Raw genomic sequence first — 12,108 nt, 5'->3', positions numbered from 1 at the left:
TACTCGTCCAGAGAAAGAATTATCTCATGTAATTTAAACATCTAGTATAGACATCTACCTTAGATCTTGTCACCTCTGACTTACTGCACAAGGAGTAATGCATAGTGATACTGAGAGAAAATTTTCACTTACATTGTTTTTTGATTTAAACTAAGTTTCAGTAAATTATTTTTTTATGAAGCTAGTAAGTAACATGTAATTCATAAAGCTAAATATTAAATTTTCAGAAAAAAAGTAATTTTTTCTTCTTAAATTTAGAAGATATGTGCAAAATCAAATTGTTTTCATTGACATAAATATATTTACATATTTTTTTTCATTTCTCTGCTGATTTTTTTTGTACTTTGTCATATTAAAAAATGAGTATCAAAATCTTGACATTTTTAGCATTTCATGATAAGCTTTTCTCTAAATTCGTATCAGCCTCCACAACTTGTGAGGCTGAAACATGCCATCAGCTGAAGGAAAGGATCATTTCCTAGCACCTGAATGCAGACTTGAACTACAGGAAGGAGCTGGGGAGTATGATACGGTTTGGGATGTGCTGTGGTGGCATCATACACGTAGTACAGAGTGCTACAAAAGCAAAACAGAAACTAGGGGACTTTTTTAGAATAATGAGCAACAGCCCAAGAGAAGAAATTTTTGCTCACTTTGGAGCAGGATGAAATGCAACAGGAACTGTAGGGAAATAGTCTCTTTTACTCTTTTCTACATTTTTACACTCATCTGAAATAGTCTTTTTTTTTTTGTATGGAAGTCTTGCATGCACTAGGTCCAGACTAATTCAAGTACAAACTTCTCTTCAGATTTGTAGCTATGATGTAAATCTTAGAATACGACAGAGAGATTGTAAGCATAAGATGATATTCAACAGAGAACAAGAACTAGTGACCATACTTAGGAACATGTTAACTATATTACTATCAAGTAATATAGTTATATATAGTATGTACTATATGTAATATAGCATATGGTAGTATTCTATCAAGTTAAGAAAACAAAATATTACAAGACCTCCCACATACAATTCTCCATTTGTGGAAAATGAAATTTTATGTTGGGTGAGCATATGATTTATATACACAGTAAAGCAAAAAAGGATATATATATATATATATATATATATCTATATGCAAATACTTTTCACACAGAAACATTAGCTTACAAAAAAAAAAAAAAAATTTCAAACAAGGTTTCAGAAAACATTTAGCTGCATATAGTTGCCAGCCATGACTTCTTTTTAAGAGTCCTACCTTTTCCCCTGGGAGTCCTTCCAGTCCTGGTAATCCCATTGGTCCTGGGTCTCCCTGATTTTTTTATTTTTTTTTTTTTAATTAAAAAGGATTGCATACATTAGAATTTCTGTACTATACATGAGAAATCTTGAACAACAAACAACAGCAGATTATTTGAGAATAGTAGAACAGACAACGAGTTCTCAGGTGAACAGGTTTTGTTATGCCCTGCTTTAGTGGTCTGTGAATTAAGCTTTTCCCAGAGGCACTGTGTGAGTATTTGGATCGATGGTTTTAATTTTGATGAAGAATGTAATCCGGAAGACTCCCCTCCTGTATTCCTGCAAGCCAAGGTCAGCTCTAAAGCACCTCCAAGGCAGTAGAGCCCTGGGGTATATAGCATATGCTGTCAACCTGAGAACCAACCTTCAAGCAAGTCTGCTCTGTTCTCTAAACAAAGCTTAGTCCTTAGCAGGGGACACACAGGCTAGGTCCCGTGTAGGTCTTAAAGTTTTGCAGTTTAACGTGTAGAGTGAGAAGGCCCTTTTAATTCTTTTTCTGTTTTCAAAGAAAACTGATAAATTACCAGAGATTTAAACTACAGACAACAACTCCAATATTTCAGCAATTCTCAGGTAAATTAAAAGATATAGAGAATTCCTGTCTGGATTTTATGAAGTTTCTGGTAGATCTCACTTTCCACACCTAAATTCTGGGAGATGGTGCTTCCTGAGTAGGAAGTGGGATGCTGTTACAGAAAGACGTATTCATTTCTGGGCATTATGGTGAAAGAGAAAAAAAGAGGCTTTGTGACTTCTTATTAATCAACTATTTTAAGAACCTATCTCACAACTTCATAATTTGCTGTGAGTGCTGAGGTTCTCTTTTGGGTTTCTTATTGTCCTTGAGGAGCACAGTTAGCACACTGGTTCATAGATCAAAGTTTACTTTTTCATATAGCTGGGTCTCCATTAACACTTGTCAAGGAATCAAACATGATCCTAGGCCCTGCACAGGTTGGATGAGAGGAGATTATGCACCTTCATGATAGATTAAGTCCTAGCCAGCTCTTAAAAATTACCTTCCCATAGCACTTTGGTCTTGGCTGGGTTAGTCTGAGGTAGCTACATTTAATTCTGCTGGTTTTATGTACATACTGTGCCTGCACTAGTAGGAAAATAGATACAACTGAATGGTACTGGCATGCTGCTTTCATGAGTAGAGACACTTCTCATTAGTTTTACACTGACACTGAAGAGAAAGGCTCCATTATATGGACCCAAGTCAGAAGACAAGAACCCTTCAACAGGAGAAGACACTCCTCATCATCTTCCAAATACTGTGGCCTGATGTGTTCAGACAAGGCCAGTCTGTAGTGACTTTTAAACAGTCTTTGTGTTGTGCTCTGGCTTGATTCTTTACTACCAGGCATCCAAGATGTTGGCTGAACCATCCCCTTATTTATTTTGCCCAGGACTAACAATTTAAAGACCCAACAGCAGCTGGAGAGATCACGTGTCAGCTCCTGAGTGGCTGAATGAACTCAATGCGTTAAGAAACTCTGTAGAGTATTTCTCTGAAGTAGAAATTTGTTTTGTTAGCAGACATAGCTGTTCATTACTATGTTCTTTACTATGCTGGGAGGGATGTGATTTTGTTTCAAAAAAGATCTCTCCAATATTTTTCAGGGCTTCCTGACCTTTATCAAGTAGACAATTCATCAGAAGATCATGGGGAATGCAGTCTGACTGGGCACAATTTTCTTTCCCTAACTAGCTCTGTTTTTACTTCTTTTATAAAATAAATTTTTATCATCAATTTCCATTACCTGGTATTCTTCCTGATTCAGTTATACTGCCTGAAGTTCAAAAGATGTTTGCTGGACACAGTTCTACCCACACTGACCATGAAGGAATAGTACCTGTTTCACTGCCTTGCAGTTTTATAGTGCTGTAAGTACCACTATGCAGTTATGTGAAGTTTCTTAGACTTTTTAAAAAAAGTAATAAAGATGCGCTTAAATTTTTACTGCTGTGGAAACACCCATTCAATTTTTAAAACAATATCAATTCAAAATTACATTTTATACTATCATACTTTTGGGGCTAAACCATCAATACTCAAATTTTACTATTATCTTTTGGGTATTTTCAATGATGCCCAGTCATCAAGATGCAATATCTGTAAGTTTCAACTTTGCCACCATAAGGCTAAGAACTGTAGTGACAAATCACAAGCTAATGACAAATATAGTTTCTCTATTAGAAAGACAAGTTACATCAGATGTCAAGGACGTTGGGAAAAATGTACACCCAGTCAGGATTTGGATCTATATTCTCCTGGCAGCTAGCCCTATGCAACTGCTCAAGATTCCTCCACTAGTTGCCCTTTCCCTCCTCTTAATTTTAAAAGAAAGATCACATGAGAGGGACATAACACAACGGTTAAAGGAAAAAAGTATTAAAAAGTTAAACTAGATCTGCTTTTGAATGTCAAACTGCATAATTGAAAGGTATAGGGGCTCCCATGATCATTATCTTGCTCACCAGAGCAATGTGATTGTACTGTAACTGTCATGACATTTCCAAAGAAAACATCTGTTTCTAGTTGTTACTAGCCAGCATGATGTAGCACGTTATCCCTTCTCCTTAGCACTTTCAAATTTAACGTTGATAACAATGTAATAGATCTCAAGGTATTTTCTATCTTTATTTCACATTCTCTATTCTTAAGATATATCCAGGGACAGCTCAGCAGAGACAAATTCACAAGTAGTTAATACTATGTTCAGTCATTCATTATATTATCACTTAGAACTATTTACCAGAAATTGCAAAATTTGCAAGCCTAGCAATCAGAAGGTTGTGGGTTTTTTTTTTTTTTTTTTTCCCCCCCAGATGTACCAATTCTGCAGGAGGTAAACTACCTGCTAAAGTACATTAATGGGCTCTTCCACCCTTGTGACTCAGATCATGTATTGAACTATGTGGGGAATTCTATATCATGACCAAAAATATATATACATACCCCTGTGCCAGGATCTCCTTTTGGACCCTGCAAAGAAATAAAGAAGGGGAAACACATTTTTAAAAGAACAGTTATACAGTAAGATGGGTTTTTTGCATTACTGCATTAAGACTGTACTTTGCTAATGCAGCGCATCTAGAATCAGTATTAAGTCCAGCCCTCTCAGCTGGTTAATTTAGTATAAAATCTTAGCAATATTTGTTTTTTTGTTTTGCTGTTCCACAATACAGAGAAAGACAGCTCTGAGGTCCCATGCGAGCCCGTGACTACAAGTGGCACATAATGTAAGGACAAAGACCTCACTGATGGCTACAACATTTTTATGTGGTTTACCTAAATGACAATCTCCTTAAAACAGTAGAGCTTGCCTATGACACTAACAAGGAGGAGAACCTAAATAAGTATACAGTATCATTGACTCCATAGAATCAAAGCGACAGTGTCCAGCTGTAAGGTGGCACATCTGCACTCTGCAGCCCTGTGTTACTGCCACACTATAATTCTCCGTTTTACACATTTTTCTGCACTGTAGCTACACACAGTGATCAGTGACAGAACTGAGATCAGAATTCATTTCCAGCACCAAATTTAATCCATTGCAAAACTATGCCATCACTAAACATAAATACAATGTTACACATTTTAAGATACGAGGATACTTTCACTAGAGAGTGCAATAACAAATTATGTACTATTTTTGCAGTCTTTACTTGCTAGGGTGAAATGCTTAAATCAAAATAAACTACTCTCCAAAATGGGCTAAAATGCTTGATAAACACATAAAATCACATAGATTTATTACATACCAACCTATCCTTAGTTTTTCTGTCTTTCACATATAAAATCAAATTCCATGCCACTTACCATAACTGCATGAAACTAATCAAGCCCTCTGTTACTATGTTAATTAACTATTAGAAATTATGTTTCTCTTAATACTTACTGGAGGTCCTGGTGGACCTGGATAACTGGCAACACTTACACCTCCCTGTAACAGTAAATTTAAAAGTTGAGTTAGGTCAAAATTAGGTGTAGATTGAAAAAAAAAAAAAAACAACCCACAACCCAACATTAAAGAGAAATACCTGGAGCTTATACAAGCTGCTCATTCCATTTCTTTCATTGGAAGGCATACCCTTTAAAACATGAAAACCAGGTAAGTGTCACAATTATGTATTATGAAGGCAAAACTCTTGTCCTGTTCAAGCTGCATGGCTCAGCAAAGCTGTGATATCAGTTTTGTTCTCAAGCATTCTTTCAACGACTCCAGACATTTCAATAAGAACATAAGACACATATCAATGCAGCTTAGGACTTTTTTTGAATTATGCAACCAGAAACTGGTAAATCTCAGTGTACATTATATTTTGATATTTACTATTATTGTATTTTTCCAGAATTAATTTTGTACTATGTACTATTCCAGTTAATTTGGAGTCTTGTGAGCTCCACAGACCTTCCCTAGCTTTCCTGACTTCCCTGATCTCAGGTACACAAGTTGTCTAAATTACTTTAATAACATCAGAGAACAAAGACTCATTTGACCAAGTTTCTAGGATGGGTTTACTCAGCAATGAATCACAAGGAAAAAAGGAATACAGAAACCTTTTGAAAAAAGACACTGATTGTCTTCCTGCACTATTAATGCATATTAGATTGACAGTCAGTTCTTTCTATTACATTACATTTTACTCACAGGTATACTGTTTCCTAATGTAACATCCAAAATATAAACCAAAATGTCTCACCGGAGGCCCAGGTGGTCCAGGTTTCCCAGGAGAACCTTCGCTACCCTAGTACAGCAAGAGATTCATACAACTCATTTACTGCAACTGATGTCCACATCTATTCCATACCCAAGCTATGATAACCATAATGACAATATACAAGAGAGACAGTCAATATGAGCAGGTAATATCAAGAATAAATTCTCCTGCCCAGGTCCTGCTTAAGCCTTACGCAAGTTATTAATCATTACATTATACTATTTTTATTTTGTTAGTTACTTGATGTTTATGTGTAGTAACTTCCTTGTGGCAATAGTAGTGGTAACCTGGTTTGTGAAACACTTCATATATACCAGGAGGGAAAGGAATACAACAAAGAGTTGTTAATTACTAAGCTACTGGCAGATTAGCATTCATTTTATGGTTTGTCTATTATTTTGCAAAAGTCAAACCTCAGTTGATCATTCACAGATAAATAAAGAAGAGCTACAGTTTTGGAAGTTCAGTTTATTTAGAAACACACTGAATAAAGATCTTCTTTAATAAGAGATATAATTAATATCTTTTGGGTTTTACTGTAAAATATTAATCTGTGGTTACCTGTATCTGTAGTCTGTTCTGCTGATGTGCACTTATATTTAGAAAAAAACTTTGGAGTTTTTGCCCCAGCAGAATGGTGGGGTCTCTGAACAGTACAGACTTACAAAGGTTTCAACATAAAATTTCCCAGACAAGATCTTTTCAAAATCTCATCACTACAATTCAATTAAAACCACTGCATAATTTGGAACAAGGCTGCCAGAATTTTTCACTGACTTCATTGGATCTTCTTAAAGATATGTCTGTGAGACACTTGGGCTGCATATTTAAAATTATTAAGGTGGCAAAAGTCAAATTAAGTGTTCAATGGCAATAATTAGCTCACCAGAAAAATATAATTGTTATTAAATGTTTATACTAGGATAATTTCCAAATGATCCTGCTAATTGATAGAAACTGTCAGTCTCCAAAGAGTGATAAAAATCCTATACTTTAGAAAGCATGTTATTTGATCATTTCCCAAACATGTTCCCCAGATGAAGAAAGGAGGAGGAAATTACTCTGGCTGTATTTCAATTTACATCATCACTCTTCAGCCATCTGACTTTTGCCCATTTTGATCGATGTGACACTAGTTATCGAGCAGTGGTTTCTCATTCTCACCTGTGTGCGAACTGTAAACCAGGAACTATTAAAGACTTGTGTTTTGCATTCAGTTACATGAAAGTAAATGAGTGTGGTAAATTTTTGCTATTATGGTCTGCAAGGAGATAGCTTTCAATCAGTTTTTATACTGAAATAATTTCAGAGCTCTACAAAATAGTTTCCTTTCTTACTTGTACCAGAGTCAAGGTTTTGTAGAGTATTAGTAGGATCTCATACATTGATATGGAAGTGCTATGCCTGGAAAACGCCAGGGTAAAGCTGAAAAAAAACTTTCAGAAAAGTATATTCTTATACAAAATGAAGAACTTGTCCCAGAAAGTATTTTGTAGCAAACTAAGTTCGTGTCTGATGTATGTCACTGATCTGTACCCAAGAAATGAACTTGATGTCTTAGTTACAAAGTATAATATGAAGTGCCTGATAAAAAGCACATCGATAAAACCCAGTGCTATAACAGTGTAAATTAAGTGTAAAGGAAGCTTATATATTTTTGCAGCATCACCTATACTCAATAACTTTCAGGACTTGTGAAGCACTTTCAAAGTATGCAGTTACTTTTGACTAAAACACTGGTAAAAGAATGAGAAGCAGAGCAGAGCAGTAACTATTTCACAAATGTATTTTCACCTTCCTAAATTTTATGTAATATGTCACACTTACAGAACATTATCTGCAACTTACACATACCACGAGGACTACACTTCAAAATATAAGCCCTTATGTATGGCATAGTTTGGGGAAAGTACTTGTATTAAGACACAAATAAAAAATAATTTGAAAATGTATGTCAAATTCTTGTTTGTGCTTTACATTAAAAAAAAAAAACCCCAAAACATAGGAGGCATAATGGGATTGTAAAACCTTCACAGATCTTTACCAAGACTAAAAAGCAGGAATACCTTTTCGCCTTTTGAACCCGCTGGACCAGGATGTCCAGGTCTTCCTGTGACTCCCTGCACAACACAGGATCAGTTTATGTTAGTTAAGAAACAATGAAACACAGAATTTTTCCATTGCAGCTTAGTTTTTAAAACCTGTACTGTTTTGAAGGTCACTTAAACCTAATTATGCTTCTCCTCCAGGTCTAAATATCTCTTCTGTTTGATGCACCAGCTGTGTCCTTCTGATAAGCCCTTTAAAGGATAAAACTTTTGTTTGTGGTTGCATTTTCACCTTGGCATACTAAATGAACTGACCTTAACACCTCTTGATACTGCTAAGAATCATGCTTTATTGCTAACATGCAGATTTACATATTCAATATTAAACTTCTAAAATGTGTTACAATTTTTGAAAGAAGGGAAGCATTAGTACTGTCAGCAATTTAGGAATGAATAGTGATCATACTAATGTGATCTCATCCAGTATATAGAAAATAAAATTTTAAAAATTCCAAGGGGAGTTTTCCCAGAAATATAAAAATTTTAAATGGTAATTTTCAGTGACTTTAAATATTGGCAGCTTACTCTCAAACTTTCTTTTATTATGAAACCAAGTGATTACTTGGTTTCAGAATTAAATGTTTTCAGAATGCCTAGCTGGAATTATTTTTAGATTTTTACTACTAACACTATTACTGTAACTTGGGTACAAATACATAATTAACTAAAAATTAGCACATCGTAAGTCATGTAACCTCACAGAGCCTCTAGCAATGTCAAAGCTCCAAACCCACTTGAGTTACATAAACTCTGAGCACAGACAATTACAGTATTTTCAGTAACATCAATTCACAACATAGTTTCTTTTATTAGAGCCAGTATGGGTGGGATTTTATTATTACTCTCTTAAAAAGAAAAGAAAGGACAAGAAACTAAAATATGACGTTTTACTAGATAGTTATAGCAACCTCTGCAGAGCCAGATTAGATCACAGGTGATAACACCCACTTACAGCTGGTCCGCTGGATCCTGGTATGCCTGGCAGTCCAGGAGCACCTTGAAGGCCCTGGAAAGTAAAAGAGCGTATGTCTATTTCTTCTCTCACACCCCAAAACCTACTTATATTCAGCATGTCCAGCAGTATTTTAACTATATTGAAGCATGTTTCCACCTAAAAGGTTAGCATTACTTTTAGGAATGAAAAAAATTCCCACCATGCAGGGAAGAGTGGGAAGGTTCACTGAACAAGGTTAGAGGCAACTTCTTGCCTGGCTGATACTACTTGTCCTTCAATCTTTCACATTGTTAGCTTATGTCCTGTATATCTTTTTGTCTTTGGTTGTGCAGATAAGAGCAGAACATCTGCCTTTTCCTTAGAAATTAATTTTCTATTTTCTAACACTAAGAAGCTATTCTGCTGTTGAGAAGACACATATGAGACTTCTCAGTGTTACCTGATGCTACCTAAATGCAGTGATGCTTTCTGCCTGATTTATAGATTTTGCTTTTTTGGTAATGGAACATGACATTTTTTGTAGCATTTAATGACCTACTTTCCTGCTCTTATTCTATTTGATTGCTTGGAAATCGATGGATTCTGGTATCCACTTACTAAACATACAGACATGCAATTTACTACAGTGGATAAAAGTGGGGTTTGAGACAAGTCTGCGTGTCACTGAAGTCTCTCCTCTGCCACGCCAGACTTAGGTGGAATTTTAGACATGTAGAAGTCATGTACTAATGAGAGCTAATTGCTCTCAGTTCCCCCTATAATCCACAAAGGGAAATAGGTTCCTCCCAGCAGTGATTCACAGGGTGCCTAACTTCTGACAAGAGGAATCACCTCAAAAAAGGCTTATTTCTGTTAAACACATGTTTAAGAAGGCCTGGCTAAGGGGGAAGTCTGCATCTTTTTTTTCTCCTCATATAACTTTACTTTTGGAAGCCAAGGGTCCTGATGAACATAGATTAAAAAAAAAAAATATTCTCATTCTACTACTGCTTGAAAATTTGTCCTATTTTATCACTTTAGCACTAAAGAAATGTAAAACGCTCATATAGAATTACAAAACCCTCAATCAATAAACTCTATTTTTTTTCCCTTTTTTTCATGTGCTTTCTCTTGTAGCGAGCACTCCCAAATTACAAGAGAGTGGCATGTATTTAACAGTGCCAGTTAAGTATTTTGGAATTTCAAAGTGTTCACCAGATATTTTGTAACAGACTACTTATTCTAACTCATTCAGTTGGATAAGGTCTCTAGGAAATTAATTTATATACTCATCTTCATTTGTTTAATAGCTTCTGCTTTGGTGATTTTCTTTTTCTTTTGGACAGAAATTGCTCTTGAATTGTTAACTGCAAATATTTTAATTTAAAATGAAAGCTATAGCAACTGTTTTGGATTCAGCAGCGCAAGTCATGTGGCTATTTTTCCTTCTACATAGTAACATAAAAGTAACTCTAAGAATGCAGTATATGATGCAAAATACTGCAAATATTTCCAATTCAGTATCTTCAAACATTTTCCAGTTTCCACTTAACAGTAATTGCTGCTATGACCATTCCCATCATAGTATTTGCTTAATGGGATGTATTTGAAGGTGAATTCTAAAGAGGAACTGACACAATGAAAGCAAATATGTTATAAAACATTAAGTATTTTTTGAAGATATTTGGCATTTGGCTATTTATTGCTCTAACCTATGCTGTTAAAAATTTGCATTTAAATGTACATGAGGCTTTAAAATATACAAATGAGCAAAAATCCTCACACAAAAATTTAAATAGATGTGATTTAATTGAAGAATAGCATTTGAAAATTCAGAATTGTGGGCTATTTATAGCAATACTTTACCGTCTCAGTAGTTTTAAGGAACTGAGTAACATTCTGCACATTTCATTTTCAGTCCAGACCTTTATTCAGGTTCAGATAAGAACACAACCACTATAGAAATGAAATAATTTTACCTCATCGCCCTTCTCTCCAGCAAGCCCAGGAAATCCACGTTCACCTTTGCTTCCCTATGAAAATGTAACATTAAAACAAATACTTTCTATTAGTGAACAATGAATTTCATGCTCTGTAGGGCATTTTATGCCCCACATTTAATGCCTGCTAGTATGAAGACCTGACAGCAATAGTACCTACAACAGAAAAAGAGGCTGAGTACTACCTGAAAGCTTTAAAATACACCTCCCATCAAGGTGAAATGAGTGGTTTTTTACCTAGTAAGCAAACGAGCCAAAAGGGATGATCTTATTAATACCTAAGAGCTTAAATGTGGCATTTGATCCGATTGCAGTGAAGCAGAATTTTGGTTATGTCAGTGAAACTTCAAGTCCCAGTGAAATGGCTGTCTTACTCCCATGGGAACATGGTGCAAGGGCACGGGGCAGTTCTGCTGTTGGACAGTTGAGGAATCTGTGGGAAGTTTCCTTCTTCACCACTGGATTCTTGCATGAGACCCACCTAAAGTAAGCCTACAAATGGCAATTCAGTACTGGACAGCCAAATCTGAGCTAGCTTTAATGGACACGAGACACAAGAGCTACCTCTGGCTTAGGATACAACTCAGGCTATTTCACTCACTTTCCTGAGAGGAAAGGCAAACTGACACAGAAAGAGGGCTGAACTGTAAATATCATTTGAACCTTCAGGCTGCCCAGATGCTACAGGGATAGGGATCAGACAAAAAAGTCAAAACTGTCAGAGGTAAAAGTCTGGCCTTTTAACAAACAATAAAGCAATGTAAACTACTCTCTTGAAAACTTACCTTGGGCCCTTCTCTACCAGGGATGCCTGGAGGACCTCTTATGCCCGGATCACCCTGAGGAACAGAAAGAAAGCCAAGTTACAACCATTTCTGTGACACAGGCAGAATCTGATCTATTCAATGGCTTCCTTCCTGCCTTTGTGACCATTCCTTCATTTTACCTCAAAGCCTTACCTTCAGTCCTTTCCCTCTCCTACACAATATACTTGTTCAGACATCCTTCCTTGTTCCTCCCCCCCAACACCCCCCC

General features: G+C 35.9%; 1 protein-coding gene across 8 annotated transcripts in view; it reads right to left on the bottom strand.

Annotated features, from left to right (window-relative positions):
- COL19A1 (collagen type XIX alpha 1 chain) overlaps window positions 1-12,108 on the bottom strand; it is a 205,037-nt gene that overhangs the window by 24,438 nt on the left and 168,491 nt on the right. For all 8 annotated transcript variants that reach the window (XM_026846123.1, XM_026846122.1, XM_026846121.1 and 5 more), the window contains 9 exons: window positions 11,859-11,912; window positions 11,053-11,106; window positions 9,092-9,145; window positions 8,098-8,151; window positions 6,014-6,058; window positions 5,351-5,401; window positions 5,209-5,253; window positions 4,266-4,292; window positions 1,257-1,310 (listed from right to left, as the gene is read on the bottom strand). In XM_026846123.1, coding sequence (XP_026701924.1) covers window positions 1,257-1,310; window positions 4,266-4,292; window positions 5,209-5,253; window positions 5,351-5,401; window positions 6,014-6,058; window positions 8,098-8,151; window positions 9,092-9,145; window positions 11,053-11,106; window positions 11,859-11,912 — 438 coding nt within the window. The remainder of the gene's footprint in view (window positions 1-1,256; window positions 1,311-4,265; window positions 4,293-5,208; window positions 5,254-5,350; window positions 5,402-6,013; window positions 6,059-8,097; window positions 8,152-9,091; window positions 9,146-11,052; window positions 11,107-11,858; window positions 11,913-12,108) is intronic.

The sequence above is a fragment of the Athene cunicularia genome (assembly GCF_003259725.1).
Source record: "Athene cunicularia isolate RWA chromosome 3 unlocalized genomic scaffold, athCun1 chr3_part1, whole genome shotgun sequence".
NCBI lineage: Eukaryota > Metazoa > Chordata > Aves > Strigiformes > Strigidae > Athene > Athene cunicularia.
This window is presented reverse-complemented; position numbering and strand designations above follow the sequence as displayed.